A 16,319-nucleotide genomic window follows, 5' to 3' on the forward strand; every position below is an offset into this window, starting at 1 on the left:
CACCTTGTTCTCAAAAGATTATGGAAATATCTAGGAAGTATTTAATTTTACTACTTTTGCTTCTCTGGAGGCAGCTTTTACATGTAACTGCCCTTTTGTCTCTCACACCTGTTTTTTGGTTATTGTTTGGTTGGTTTTTTTAATTTGTTTTTTGTTTGTTTGTTTGTTTTAATTCTTGATGTTGGTTTTTTTCCTCTTCAAGAAGGAGTAAGGACAAAGACAAGACTTTTTTGCACCATGAATCCTTACAGACTATTTCCCCAGGAATTCTTCCAGCAAAGCTTGCCAAAGGCAATTGAGGAGAATTTCTTTGAAAAAATTACTGAGCAAACTGTGTTAAAATTCAGAATTTTTGTACAGAAAACAAGGGAGAAATAGTAGTGACAATTCACTTTCCCTTCTGTAAGGAAAAATATTCTATTTTCATTTAGGTACCGATCACATATCTCATTTTATTCCTCATTACAGAAGAATCAGAAGGAGGAGAATTGGTAACACGAAATTACTTATCATTTTACTGGAAAATGTTCCTTGGTCTACACTTAACCAGAAGAGGTATTCAGTCTGAGTCAGATGAATTGGATAACATTAGCTGATGTTTAAACAACAATTTAGACATTTTTAATATTTAGTCTAAAATAATTCATTACCCTTTTTGTTACAAACCTCCACAAGCTGAGACATCCACAGCACCTCTTTTTACTGTTAATGTATTTTCTGGACAAGAGATGCAATTCCTGGATCCAAATGATGGCTGATATGTTCCAAGTGGACATGTTTCACATGTCTCAAGGCCATTAGGTGAATAAGTTCCCTGCTTGCACTGAGCTATAAGGCAAAAGAGTTCAAAATGTTTAAACAATATCTAACAGGAAACATGGCTCCTGATTTCTTAAAATAATGAAATCACAATACACATCACAAGGAATTTTATTTCTGGAGCATACTCTACTCTGAAGGACTTAATAGGTATAAAGAGCAAAAAAATAAATAAAAAAAGACAGTTGTGGTAGGGTAGTGATAGTGCAATTATGAATTATTAACAAGTGAATTCTCTGCAATCAGCCTCACAGACGATTTACTGCAACTTAGTTACTCATTTTAATCAACAAAACTAATGACAATAAAGATAATAAAAATTAAATCAAACTAGCTATTTCTTTTTCAGAAGAAGTCATGAACACATAGCAGTTCTGTGCTGTTCAATGTTTCAGCACTGTAGGGTAGGATGGAAAGTGGCTGGCAAGGATGACAATGGAATTATACTAAGTGTATTAGTGTCTGGAAAATGCAATCACAGAACTGAAATGCAGAAAAGAAAGACAGAAATTAAAGAAAGCATCAAACACCAACTCTTCTCGGAACCTCTGCCTGGGCACCCTGCATAGCAGAGCAGTGATGAAAAGTTAGATATTTCCTTATGCATATGCATTAAGGTGCAATTAGGACCGCCCCTTTCACACACTAGCTTCATTCCAGTACTTCGACCATGGGGTCCAAAAGGCTGTCACCAAGAATTCAGAAGTGGCTGTCCAAACAAGACAACAGTCCTTACCTTTGCAGTCGGAGATGCTTCTAGAGTGTAGATACTCAGTATAGCTACCAGATGGACAACTTTTGCATTCCAGCTGCCCTTCCTCGTCTTGATAGGATCCAGTCCAGCAGCTTTCACAGGTAAGATGCTCCAGGGAGTAATAGGTACCCAAAGGGCAGTTGACTGTAATGTAATGTTGGAAACCTAAGTTTCCCTCAGAGGGAGAAATCATAAATACCTCTCTTGCCTCAGGAGTTCCCATTTAGCCAATGTTTTTATGAAATGTGGCTTTGTTCCCCAGCAGATAGGGAGATCTGGAACAATGCAAAGATGTAACTATGCACAAGAAATGGAATCCAATACCCATCTTAGCTATGCATCACTCACAGGACTAATAGGGTTAAAAGACTGCATACCAAACACTGTTTTCTCTGTATGGCTGAGCAGGGATATGCCTGATTTCCCCCTGGGAGTGGAATCCTGGGTACAAAGCATCCCTTTTCCACAGGCCTTGGTTAGGAACATAAACATCCTCTAGAAGTCAAACTGTGCAAAGCATTTTTTCAGTTTATTGTTATGGGAGACCGCAAGCACTGGACTGTGTCAAATCGTAGCCCTTGCAAACATCTTCTAAAACCTTGTTTTGCAAAAGGATTTTAAATACACATAAGCAACAAGTTATATGGCTTACCACACATCCTCCCTCTCAGCACAGAACCAGGCCTGCAGAAAAGAAAGGCTTTCTGGGTCTCCAGCGAGTTTGTGTCAGCTACAATAAGTTCAGATGCAAACTGAAAAGAATATATAGGTTCCTTATTGAGAGTTCTATTTAGCCTGTTTGTGATTGTTTCCAGAGTTTTAAGGAGCCGTCTCTGGTTTTCCAGTTCCACTGTATCATTCCTTTCATCAGGCAGTGGCACGCTAGCTGGAATAGAAACAGCAAACACAAAAAACACACAAATTTTGCAGTCAGCACGTCCAGCATACTCTGGAATTTATCAAGAGTGCAACACTAAAGCTTGTCAATGGAAAGTGAAAAGGAGGCCATGTGCACAAAGCTCTCCATGAAAATGAGGTGATCTTTCCCTCAAGAATAAAGTCTCTGATGAAATGGGGCTATGAATGGGTCCAGAGAATTGCAATCTACATCTTCACTAGGCTTCTGTGAGCTGAAGAAGTTTTACTGAATGTATTAGAGACACAATTTTTAAAAAGAAGGAAGCAGAGAAGTTCAGTATTTTGTTTTGTCTCACCTGTGATGTTAAATATTAACTTGATTTTTTGGTCAGTCATTGGAACATTCAGTTTATGCCTTTTGACCCGAGCAGGTGCTGCTTTTACAGAGGCAGAGAGATGTTTGGATAAGTCTTCTCCTTGTACTGCATCAACAAAATCACCATAGGAATAATCCAGGTGATTTGCTGTTCCCCAGCCAGCAGGTCCTGTGGGACATTAATAAAAAAACAAAAGAAAAGCAATGTCATGTGGAAAATAGGTACTCTTATTTATTTCTAAAACACAACTCCAATATCATGTTTGAAGCTTCAGATGACATGTGTTGGCTTTGACTCTGTACAAGTGGCCACTGTACCCACATTTTTACTAATGAAAAATCTTACTCCTGACTGATAGCCTAGAGGTCCTGAGTCTGGTGAAATTAGTCAAAGCTTTAAAGAAGCAGTTATAAAAGTCACATGTTGCAATTCTTTTTATTCCACTGTCTTTCATGAACCCTCCCCTGCACGCTCACCTGCCAGCAACTTCTTCAATTCCATATTGTCTTTGATTCCACTTCTTGCCTACTTACTGACAGCATAGCCTGTGCCAGGTCTCCATTGCATCTTCTTCTAAGAACTCTGAATAGTTCTAACATTGTCTGGACTCTCAGAAAAGGCATCACCCTCTCTGTGAAATACCCCCTGACAGGCATGTCTTATTACACACAGTGAGTCAAATTCAGCCCTGTCTAATGTCCTTCATCACTCTAACATGATTTCAATAAAATTTTTTTCTGTACATAATCTACTTTTTCATGATTACTCAGTCTAGAGGATGTGGTCTATTTCATTGATCTAGATTTTTTAAAAAACCATGAAGATAGGAAAAAAATATCTGCCAATTATCTGTTAGCATCACCAAGATTATGTATTATTTGCAGTGGTAACTAGGACAAGTTAACCCCACAGTTTAATATTGTGTGTTTCACAACTAATTTTCTAAACGGCTGTCACTTATGCCTTGAGGAGAGTTCTCTGCTGCTTCCACATTGTAAAATTATGAGAAACTCCTGAAAAACAGCTACAAGGTTATTCTGGTAAGAGGTTGACATGAACCAGAAGAGAATAGGATGCTACGTTCCATGTCTGTAATTGTTTTTTTCCACATGCCTTTAAAGATTAGTTCCAGCTGTCATCAGCATTCATTCTTAACCCTGATGACAACTGCAGAGTGAACATCCAGACCTGCCCCATGTCTGAATACAAAAAATACTCAGAGTGAAGCATTATAAAAGGTGAGTATAAGCAGGAAGTTCTACCAAGTAACTCCACTATAAACTTGTGAAAGAGACACAATGCTATGACAAATTCTGATACGGATCTGCCAAAATTCCTCCTGCTAAGATAGGTAATGTAAGCTATCCACTTTCAGCCTTTCTGCTCTCAGCACCCATATGGGACTCAGAAAGGCCAAGAATAACAGCAGTACAACATGGACACTAAGCTGTTCAAAAACTGACTGAAAATGACAGCTTACTTACTTTGGGATAAACCAAAGTGGGAACAACCAGTAGGGTGGTTATGGCTTTCACTCTGATATAGCCACAGTCATGGTACAAAATTTACCCTTGCATGCCAAAGTATTTTCATGGCAAATAGGCCAACTTAAGCACTTATAGCTTTACACAATGAGGATTCTGTGGAGATCTGAACTGGCATCACAGATGCTCCTCATTTTCTTAACAACTTCCAAATCTATTTATTGTAGCTTTTCAGTATTTTGGTTTTAAACTGTATGTTTTCAAGAAGTCCCTTTTTTCTAGTCTAACCAAGCAGGTTTCTCAGGCTCTGTGTGTGTGTGCTTTTTTTCCCTCCCCACCATAAGGCATCCCAGGAAATTCTACTCCACACTATATAGGAAGCAGTATTGATAAAATACATCAAAGAGTTCCACAATATTTTTATTAAACCCTTTATGTAATTGTTTATTATCTTATGAGTACCACAGTTATTACTTAAAAAAAAAAAATCTCACTAAAGACATTGTGGCAGGAATCATGCTGCTTTAAACCTGGATGGCTAAGAACCTATGAAATCAATAATTACCAATGGCAAATCCATTTTCGTAATCATAATTAAATTCCAAGCAGTGTTTCTGTGTCTGATCTTCCAATCTGCAGTCAATATCATCAACATCATTACAGAATGATGGGACCTTTCAAGATAAAGAAGAATAAGTTTAAAAACTTAAAACCACATAGCCCTCTCCCCTGACTTATAAAAACATCTAATTGCAACACAAAGTACTGGTTCTGCCAGTGACACTAGGCTTCTCCTTTCATGTCTCTTATAACACTGCAAGGTCTGCCAGAAGACTATGTTTTATTGATACAGCTTGGAAATAAGAAAACAACTTGCATGAGTATAATCTCTTCATTATACATCTTTTTTCTTAAAGAGATGTCAATTAATTATTCTTACAATTAATCACACTTGCATGCAAAATCTAAGAATACTGAAATAAATTCAGGCATTTTTCTCCCTGCTAAAGAGGACTGGAGAACTCATATTTATAAAGCACCTGTTTTTTTTTCAGCTATGTTACTTGTAATTCTGTCAGATTTAAAACAATGCTGTCACTTTTTTCTAGCTTTCAAGCCTTACTTCAAATTCTTTGGAATAGGAATAAGCATAGCCAAAACAGCCTTTCTGAATGTTTTCCAAGACTGTTGCATTTTGATGTAAATGCTTGGAAAGGTCACTACCATTTTTTCTTATTATATTTTTCTTGCCAATAGGAACAGTCCAAGCACTGGAACCTGGTGGTACCAGGGAAAGAAAGAGAAATAAAGCCAGTCAAGATTTCTCTACTGGAAAGAACAAACCCAAACCCAAATCAGGGCAAGAGAGTAACAGACATTTATGTCCAAGTATTAGACATTGCCTGACTTGTCACTTAAGTTTTCAGCCATTTGACAAGTGTTACTGACATATATTCCAAAGTTGCAGGAGTTTGCCCATTATTTGTATGTGCTAACAATGTTTTTTAGTTAATAGAACTGGGCTGTGTTCTGCAAAAACACATGTAGTTGCCCAGATTTTCTACTGGAAAAATGATATTGCACTAGGTCTGGACATCCATTCCTGGGATCAGAACTCAACATTCTGCTGGTTCTACTTTTCAGATGAGGAGAGGTTTCTGGATTAACAGGGGAGATTGTGCTATTGAAGTGGAGAGCAAGAGCCACGGCAGAGAAGAAAGAACCTCTTCAAATTCAGTATTGTGCAGTTCTTAATGATAAGAGTGAGAACTCAGAAACTCATGAAACCTGAACAGATCACTGCTACTGGATTTAAGTGCCTGGATATACACACCAAATGTGGAATATATCCATTTCTACATATGTGTGTTAATTCATACTATTTGGTTATATATTACACATATTCTATATAAAATGCATTTATTTTATTATTACATCTGACTTTGAAAAACAGCACTGAGGGGACAATTGATTTGGGGTTCCAAAACTACACTGGTTCTCTTTGGAAGCTTACTGAAAATCTTGGTTACTTGCATAAATTCTGTTCTGTACAAGTCCACATTGGAGACCAAACTGAATTACATTAAAATGTCAGTGAATCATCCTTATTATTAAAAATAAATTGTCACCCTCTGAAAAAGCTCAGATTTAACTTACAGGCTTCTACTGTCAATTTTCTTGTAGAAAATTAGTTATTTGGAAAAAGTAACAATATTTTTCAAGAAGTATGCAAAGGGGAAGGAGTATTTACTAACCTACCATTTTACCAAGTGCACTCTGAAATGCATCAGTAAAGCTGTTTAGAAGATCGTTGTCATCACATCGTGTTGCTTTGTAGAGCATTTCAAAGGATTTGAATCCATGATTTGCAAAGCGATTTACTGAAATATGTTGGAGAAATAAATTTTTACTGATCAGTGCAAGAGTTTCAGACTAAAATCAAGACAATTTAGGCTAAAACTGAAATACAAGAAGGCAAGTAGAGTATTTGAATCAGCAATCCAAATGGATCACTTACATCTCAGCAAATGATATGTATGGCCTTTTGGCAGGTATGAAATTTACTAGAAAAGTTAAAAGAAATTAAAACCCAGGTAACTTTTCTACTTCAGCTTTCTTAATGGAAGAAACCTGTGAACTGTCAGCTAAACTCCATGCTAACTTCTGAGAGGAAAGCAATAAGTACCAAAGTCTTATTACTAATGCTCCTAGACTAAATATAAAAATTCTCATCCAGAAATCAAACAAAGTTCTTAAGTGTCTAAGTTACGGATTTTGATTTGGCAGCTCTGAAATATAACTCTAGTTTGTTCATAGCTGAAACATCAATCTTTTATGGCTGAAACTAAGAAATTGACTCTGATGGAAGTGGATCCAACATGGTATCTATACTGGCTTCAAATGTAGTTCTAATACATTTATTATAAAAATGTCACTAAACTTGCAAAATTCCACCACTGAAGTTTTGCATGTATCATTCTCAAAGAGAACACATAAGCTCTTCTAACCTGGTGGTCATTAGATACGTAAGCACAACAGAAACCACACATTTCAATCTGTAAGTTGCAAAGACTGTTATATTCCTATTAAAAAGATACTGATCATGTTTGTTAGCAAACTGTTTCAATTAACCTGTTTGCTTTGCCATCTTTGCTATTTTGTGATTCCGGAATTGAAATTCACTGCTATTTTTGTGATTTAGACAGCTTCTGAAAAACATATTTACAAACTTCCAAGCATTTTTTCACCATCTTTGTAACAATTCAGAGGCAGAGGACAGAGCATATTTGTTATAAATAAATAGAAGTCAGATTTTCTAAAATATTTTCATTTGCTTTCTCATTAAATTTAGTGTTTCATGAGTTGCAGATCTATTTTAGTAACTGTAAGACTTACAAGAGCAGCTAGGCCACTCTGGGGAAAAAGGTGGCTTCCAGAGGCCATCATCATATGCACAATAGTAGTTTTCACTTGATCCTTCTGAAAAGCTGTAACCCTCTGCACAGTGCAATGTGCAATTAACTCCTGCTTCATCTGATGTGCATACAAAATCACCATTCACAGGCTCAAATGAAACATCACAGGGAGAACCTGTGAGAAATACAAAGATTTGTATCTTGATTAGTATGGTAAAATAAGTGATCTTGCATGAAAACAGCACTGATAGGATTTTCAGAAGTACCTAGTATTGACTTGAAGTTTGTGGAAGCATTATTTGCTATATCCATAAAGTCAGGATCAGGCTATTGCTAAACAATTCTCAAATTCTGCTATTGCAATCAGAAAATCAGAAACATGACATATGAAAAACTATTTACTAAAATAATGTAAACCATCAATCTAAATTTTCATACAAACTTTATACAATGAAGTCTAGTAAACTATATTACATCTTGAATTCTGAAACTAAACACTACCCATTCTGGACCCTCACAACAACATACGAATTAATTGTAATCATCTTAGGATAACATCATGACCTCAGTTATGATTCATTTTTCAGGCCAGTTGTGAAGGAAGTTGTGAATGTCTGTAAATACTATGTCACAAACATTGAACCACAAAAAGTCTGAGATGGTATAGACCTTGAAACAATGCCTGTTTTAAGCACTGGCTGGTTCTTGCTGAGATTTAGAGCAAATCAGAGACTAGAACGTTCATTTGCATTACCTGTCCTGAAAGCCATAACCAAAATTCCAGTCTGCATGATTTTAAATTCTTTCTTCACTAAAAGATATTTTTAAATACATGTCCAGCTGATACATAGAAACTAGAAAGTGGATGTGAAGTAGATTTTTCATTCTTAATAATTGATCGGCAAAATTATTTTTTTTATTTTTATTGAGAAAGTAAACTGTGGGGAAGTGATGTCTATGCAATAAACAAAATGCAGTAGTGTATCTATAGGTACAGGGCATATTCCAAAATCTAAAGAGTGTTTTATTATCTACTGCAGTATTTCCACATAATTAGAGAAAAAATGGCAGAAAATTCCTTTTAACTACAGATTTGAAGCAAGATTTGAGTAACACCTATTAATACATTTTTCATGGTATTGCAAAAACTCTAAGTTTTACTGCTTAATGAATCATAATTTCAATGCTTTTGTAAATAATTCTGATGTACAGTACCAAATTCGCTGCTGTGCTGATTCAGTTTTAGACAATTTATTTGTTGGTACTAGCAAATATTTTGACTGCCTTCAAGTTACCTCAATATAAAATGGGAATAACTAAATGAGGAGGTGGAGCAATCTTGCATCCTTTATGATATTAGTTAAAACAATGCTAGGTCTTGGCCAGAATTTGAAGACAACACACCTTTGATGACAATGTGTATCTCACATGTCCTGTTGTTGCCAGAAGGATCCACAGCTGTGTACTGGACTGTTGTCTCTCCTTTGGGGAAGAGGTCTCCAGGTGCATGACTCCTAGTGATGGTCAGTGGACCACCTAGAAGAGTTAAAAGATAACCTAAAGCATCAATAAGAAAAAGTGTTGCTCATACCCAACCTTGAAAAATGGAAAAGGAAATGGCAGCAAATCTTCCAAATAATTTAAAAATAACTAAGTAAAATAAACCTCTGCAAATCTCAAACTCCAAGGGATCAAGGGTGAACAGGTGGAGTTCTCTAGCCTTCTACTGTCTCATGTATGTTCTGGGGAATGCTATCTCACCTGAATTGTCTGAAAATTCTGGTTCTTCCCATGTTGCTGTGTAGTCATTCTCTGCTGCTTGCATGGGTGGTGGAGATCTGCATCTGTCAACTACAGGGGGTTCTGCATCTGCAGAATTTGAAAGGATGGCATGACATTAGCTTGCAGAGCTGCTGTCACACTCAAATAGCATCTATAACCAGAACAGCAACTTTAATTTCATATCAGAAGATACAGCAAAGGTGCACACTTGGAAGCTGCTGCAATTGGAAGGTGCTCAGTGAATGGATAAGAGTAATGATTCTGCTGAACTCATGGTTTCTGTAGTATTTGTCTTCTCCAGAGCAAAACTTGGACTAGCTGCAGGATACCTGAATTATACAATTGTCTGCGAGAATTATTGAAATCACTTGAATAATGATTTCCATCAGTGCAATATGTGTGAACTTTGGAAACTTGTTGGAGTCTTTCAATAATTAAATAGAGATTTATGATGAAGGCAATGACTGACAATGCAATAATGCATTTAATGCATTAATGCACTTAAAACAGTGTGAGAAGAAATCTTAACAGTTAGAAAGAACAGCAGAATAAAACACACCCCAAACTGAACATTGCAAAGAGTGACTGCACATATGCAAAGCTTTTATGGAGATGCAAAGCCTTTATGGAGATGACAATATTCCTTGGCTTATAACTGCACACATAAAGGCCACAGTGACTCACAGTCTCTTTCTGCACAAATAAGAAGGCTCCAGCCATGATAGACAGCCTTCCCAGTGATTTTTACCAACACTTACCAATAACCTTGATACTGAATGTACATCTTGCTTCATTGCCTGATGTATCAATTGCTGTATAAGTAATGTCAACTTCTCCAATTGGGAGAAGAAATGGTGGTATGAAAGCTGGAGTAACGTGAACTGAGACCTGTTTTAGGAAAACACTAGTTACTTAAAAGTCAAAGCTGGTTACTAATAATAATATTAATGTTTCAAAAAGTGGACAGAATATATCTTTCAATGTCAAGCCTGTTCAATCTGAATGCAAATAGCCTTTTAAAGTAATGAGGGCAGACTTCGCAACAGAGTGCTCTATGTCCCTTAAGTCTGCCTTCCTTATGGCAACACAGATTCCCCTAGTCAGGATCTTGACCCTGACCTGTTGCAGATTACAGCACTGTGCATTTAGGAAAATTCCATACTGACCCTTGTTTGTCAAATGGGGCTGAAGGCATATTATGTCAGCTTAGAACCTGTTTTTTCTGCTGCCAGTTCTCCAGCTGCAAGGGCAGTGGACCTGGGAGAGGAGTGGGGCAGACACTTGTGGGCCATAAGTACTTACATGCCCAATTTTAATCTATGTACGTGTACAAGTCAATAGCCCACAGATGCTTCAGTATGGAACTTGCCTTCTACACTTCAGTGAATGACCCTGTGTCACCAGAGTTGTAGTACCTGACCATAGTTATGCCACAGAAAATAAAGTGTGAACTTAAATCTCTTTTACTGGGATAGCTCAGTTTCCTAGTGCAAAAACTCCTGCATTAAAAGTACACACAGAGTCACTGTTCTGTTGGCTCCTGATAAAGCATTCAATTGCTATAACTTGATCATGCCTGAGCCTGTAGGGAATGTTGCTCTTTATGAAACAGCTCTGGACCAATTTTTCCTAGTAACTCCATTTCCAGACACCCTGACATGCATAGTAGCCAATGGCCACATTTCTGAACCCTGAACAGGAAAATCAGATTTCTCTTTCTGACCCAGGAAGCTGTAATTAGTTTTTACTTATCACAGTGTGTACTTGTTAGCCCTTTAGATTAATCAACTGGTTTACTTCCTCCTGAGACAAGTTTATTAAACTTCTTCACATTCTAAGTGCTCATTTTTAAAGCAGCTGTCTTCATATTATAAACAAGAACACATTCTTTCTTTTGACCACATAAATTAACCATATGAGGTTTTATGCACTAACTCTCCATGCAGTGTTCCGTGACTGTGTAACTCTAATCAAGACAGAAAATGCTGAACTCTCAAGATCCAAACTTTCTAGGAGATTTTTCTTCTACTTCTGCTTATCAGAAGAAAGGAATTCTAGTGGATCATAAAATTAATTGAAATCAGACAGACTGCCTCCAGTTAAATAGATACAGATTTTGACTTGCCTCTTCACCAGAGTTATCCTTAGCTGTTGGTACCTGCCAGCTGATATTAGCAGAGTTATGATGTTCCAGAGTCACAGTCTCAATATTGTCTGGGCAGTGAATCTGAGGTGCTTCAATATCTAAACCAGAAAAAGACAATCTGGTTTTATATGTGGTATTACAGAAGTAAAACCTTATAATCACCTTTTTTTTTTTTTTTTTTTTGGGGGGGGGGGTGTTCTTTTTAATAGAAATGTAAGTATTTTTGTAAACTTCCTGTCTCTACCCCTTTGCAATTCTTTCCTAGAGATTCACACATGAATAGTAAATTCTCCTGTGGAAAGGGCTGATTTTTGCTGTATTTTTGTTTATCACTAAACACAATGATATCCTGGTTTCTACATAGAACCAAATCCCAAGTAATAAATAAGAATAAATTTGTTTCTTTTATTACCCATCCCTTCCTTCTTCATCCTTTCCCTGTCCAGACACAGGACACATATGAGAACTCTTGTTTCTGATAGTGACTAAAAAAACCTGAATGCAGCTGTGACATGATATAGATATATAAACAGGACAATAATGACTCAAATTCTCTGGAGCATGCTGTGGAACTGACTTAAAAGTAACAATGTCAAGAATTCAGACAGCATTTGCTTAATAAACTCCTGTTACAAGGCATCATGTAGGACAAATGGAGTCTTCTTGTGACATGTGACAATGACAGATGGTTCCAGAGGACTGGTGGTACAATATGGGTAACACCACTACCACCATCTACACCTGAGGTTTCTCTGACAAACTTGAAGTACTTCTTCAGTTTCCTGGCACAGGGCCCCCCAAAACATTTGTAGTCACATTATTTTATTGCTGTAGTGCTTGATAAATGGTCTCTAGAATCATAAGACAAGGATACATTTGGCTCTGAACTCATCTAATGCCCAAGAGGCTTTAAAACAACTCAGAACTGATTTCACTTATATTTTTATTGTGAAATAGTTCCAGTAAAAACATAACTCGGGCAATTAAATTACATAACTAAGAATGCAAAGCAATAAATACATGTGATTTTGCCTTCCTTTGAACTCATTCAAATGAAAATTTTATTAGAAATGCACTCTTATAAATAACTACCACTTATAGTTCACACTCCCTTGGCCACAGCCTTCAGGCTGGGGCAAATTCCACTTAAAAGTGAAATCCTATAAAAAGACTAAGAATAAATAAGTCAGAAAGAAAATGGCTCTTTTGAACTGGCCAAATATGTTGGCAGAAAAACAGAGAAAGACAATAACAAGAATGAAAGCAATTGAAATACAACTGTTCATTTTTACTCAAAAAGAATAAGCTTCAGAGTTTCTCAATGCCTCCTACATTAGGGGTTTATGCACTGGTAATATCTAGCAGCTTGAACCCAAGCCATGCTATTTTATCTTGATCTAAACACTTCAGTGTGCTGGGATCCTATCAAATATTAAAAACTGTGGTTTGGCCCAGGTTTACACAAGAGATTCAGAAAAACAATGTGGTACATCACAAAATGGGAAACAGTGTGTTTAAAGAGAGAGACAAAATCTTCCAGGCCTGTACAGAGGGGAGAAAAGCTTCAGTTTCTGTAGTGACCTGGCATGATGACTGGCGTAACTGTTTTCTGTACTGTTCCATCATCCAGTGGCTGGCAAGGGCCCCAGTTTGGGGGAAAGAAATAATTCTCGGAGCACAATAGTTCATGAAGAGGTGAAAATCATATTTCCAGAGAAACTCCTGTTTTTATCCTACTATAATCCTTTCCAGTTCAGTTATGCTTGTGTGTAAGGGAATAAATAACCTAGCACTTCTAGAAGAGGTGTGTAAATGTGGCAGGACCATATTGAAATGCATGTCACCTTCTCCTGCCCAGCCTTACACTCTGTGTCAGCCAATACACTTGATGTTAGTGAATTTTGGCCTTAACTCTTGTGGATTTTTTCTTGGGGCATGTCAACAGCTGTAACCACTCAAAGACAGCTAAAATGAACATTTCTCTATAGTCTGTCTATCAGCCAGGCCTTACACAGCCTTTTAGCTCTGCTCTGACTACAGGGTTTTCATAAACTTGTGCTAAAACAGTAATGATAGTATTACCATTATTATTTTATTAGAAATGTGGATTCCACTTTGAGTATCTTTAAACTATGAACTTTCACCTCTACTTTGAAACTTCAAATTTACCTCAGGCAGCTTCCTAACAAATGAGAGTAGGAGCCCAGGAGAGGAACTTGATGATGAGCACTACATGATCACACTCAAGGGATATCTGAACTCCACATTTTTATTACAAACTACAAGTAGATCTGAGAGACAAGCTGTAAAGGTACAGACAATACTTCTTACACACTATTCAAGTTGTGCTTTCCCCACTGCAAGCCTGTCCTCACTCAGTTATTTGCTATGTGTTTCCCTTCAATTCTGCACTCATGTATACAAAGACATGATTTTGTGCTGGTCTCTACCTTTACACAGAGCCTCCTGGATGTTTGCACTCCATCTCCCAAATGAAATGCACCTTATTTCTTCTCTAGCTCGAGACAAGATGAATCCTTGGGGACAGCTCAGCTGGCAGACAGTCCCAGAAATGGCAGGCTCCAGCCCACAGCTGGGAGGGACAAGTGTCACACCTGCTGGTTTCTGGAGGATGGGACAACGCTTTTCTGCAAGACAGCAGTAGAACATGACTTATAACTGTCTTATGCAAGGTACACATTCAAAAAACCTGCAAATAAAGTCAGTGGGAACACAAAACATATGATCTTTTCCAGAGTCTGTAAGGGTGTGAGTGCACCAAAACATTACAACCTGATGAAACTTTGCTACTTGACTTTCGGTTCTGACTGAAGTAAAAAGCAGCCAGTTTATCAGGTCTTCTGTTTTCTTGCTCATGCTCTTCGCTGAAACCAAAATCTGGTAATTTTCATGCAGATCCACTATATCTCACTCCATAGATTTGCCTTTTTATTCCTTCTTTTTCTTTTCCTTACAAATTCATCTTTCATGGTTGCTTTGCAGTTGTATTTCCCTGCTTCTATGAAAACTAAACCATAGCAGGAGAGATGGAATTGAAGAGGTATCTGTAGCTTTCTGCATCCTCTATACTCTACCTTGAAATAAGTAGAAGGGAGAAGAAGAAGGATACTCTGCCATGAACTCTTTATAGGTTAGGGAAATGACACGTAATTTTGCCTACTGCATTCCAAACCAAATTAAATTGGACTTGGTCTTGTCTGTGTTCAAAACAGCTGGAAATACTCAGGGTGACCATAGGAAGCAGCTGAGCTCTGTAAAATCAGGGAGGGTTGATGGTTGCTTAAAGGTTTTAAAGGAAGTTTCGAACTATTCTACTAACAGTGTTCACAACAAATCTTGAAGACAATTTGCATCAAAGCAAAAAACCATCATGTTTTTAAACAGGTTCACTAAAGCTTTGTTTCATTCTTAAGCTGTTGTTTTTAGGAATGTTATTTTTACTTCAAATATGGAGACATTAACAAAGGGGCAAAAAAGGGGTATCTCATGAATGCAGTTTGCATGCTTTCAGTACTGTTTCTTACAACAGATAACAGGGAAACACACAAGAAAAAATGCTTCTTTATTCAGAGCCAATGAGAAGACTTGTAACTCTTTATAACTTGTCAGTGTAGAAGTCAGACAGGTCTTTACACCAAGAGAATAAAAAAATTAACCCAGCTACACAGAGAAGTTCTACTGATCTTTTAGCAATGACACAAAAGTGATTCACATTCAAAATACTTCACATTCCTTTTCTCTCCTCTCCTTTCCCAAAACATACAGTAAATGACTGAAGATTGATTTTTATGCATGAAAAAAATTAAAATATTCTAAGCATTCTATGTATTTCCTGAAGTTTAAACCCTCAATGCTGAATGCTTAAAAGTCCAAGCAATTAACAACTGCACTTCATTCCAATAGGATGCACAGGTCACGAACACTTCTAACACATTTTTATAGTTCAGGCAGATACTATTGGCTCTGCAAGGTAAAACAACTCCATCAGGGAAAAAAAACCCAATCTCTAAGTTTTGGTTGCTTATCACATTAAGATAACTGACAAATAGAAAAAAGATCAAAAATTTAAAAACCTATATTTGTAGAGGGAAGCTAAAAGCATTAATGCTCATGTGTATATATTACTCTGGGAACAAGTAGAGAAACTGAAACATGTGAGCATGAAAAGCAGAGAAAGTTGCAGCTCTCTGGGAAGCAAAACCAGCTGGGTCTCTTGCTTGAGACACATCCAGCTATCATAGAAAAATCCAACTACAGCACAATCCTGATATGTCTGACAAAAATCAGAATAAAATTTGGTATATCTAGCAAAAGGGAATTTCTTTTAAGTAAGACAGGTTTACCAGGAAAAGCAACTGTAAGAGTGTTTAGATTTTTTTATCTGTGCTCAGCTCCAGAATTTGACCAAGCTGATCCAAAAGTCTGGAATTCATTAAGGGTAGAAGGATATCCATAACATTAGTCATATTGACAGGGAATTAATAGAGGGGTATTTCTAAGGAGACACAAGAACCTGCTTTCACCTGCAAGCACCTGTGATGATACACAACACTGTATTATAATTCTTAACATCAAAAGGCGCTTGACAAATAAGAAGATTACAAAGCAAATCATGCCTCCTTCCTTCAATCCCTTTGCCAGGACTCCTTCAGGGGAAAAAAA

General features: G+C 37.1%; 1 protein-coding gene across 2 annotated transcripts in view; it reads right to left on the reverse strand.

The window, feature by feature from the left end:
• Positions 1 to 16,319, reverse strand: part of SVEP1 (sushi, von Willebrand factor type A, EGF and pentraxin domain containing 1) — a 117,628-nt gene that overhangs the window by 54,833 nt on the left and 46,476 nt on the right. For both annotated transcript variants that reach the window (XR_014951072.1, XM_021525012.4), the window contains exons 7-18: positions 14,087 to 14,284; positions 11,616 to 11,734; positions 10,249 to 10,378; positions 9,470 to 9,577; positions 9,113 to 9,244; positions 7,689 to 7,883; positions 6,552 to 6,673; positions 4,858 to 4,966; positions 2,788 to 2,976; positions 2,226 to 2,459; positions 1,556 to 1,717; positions 667 to 828 (exon numbers count right to left, since the gene is read on the reverse strand). Coding sequence is in view for 1 of the 2 variants with exons in the window: in XM_021525012.4 (XP_021380687.2) it covers positions 667 to 828; positions 1,556 to 1,717; positions 2,226 to 2,459; positions 2,788 to 2,976; positions 4,858 to 4,966; positions 6,552 to 6,673; positions 7,689 to 7,883; positions 9,113 to 9,244; positions 9,470 to 9,577; positions 10,249 to 10,378; positions 11,616 to 11,734; positions 14,087 to 14,284 (1,860 nt within the window). In the remaining variant the exon portion in view is untranslated. The remainder of the gene's footprint in view (positions 1 to 666; positions 829 to 1,555; positions 1,718 to 2,225; positions 2,460 to 2,787; positions 2,977 to 4,857; positions 4,967 to 6,551; positions 6,674 to 7,688; positions 7,884 to 9,112; positions 9,245 to 9,469; positions 9,578 to 10,248; positions 10,379 to 11,615; positions 11,735 to 14,086; positions 14,285 to 16,319) is intronic.

Source organism: Lonchura striata, chromosome Z (assembly GCF_050655825.1).
Source record: "Lonchura striata isolate lonStrDom1 chromosome Z, ASM5065582v1, whole genome shotgun sequence".
Lineage (NCBI taxonomy): Eukaryota > Metazoa > Chordata > Aves > Passeriformes > Estrildidae > Lonchura > Lonchura striata.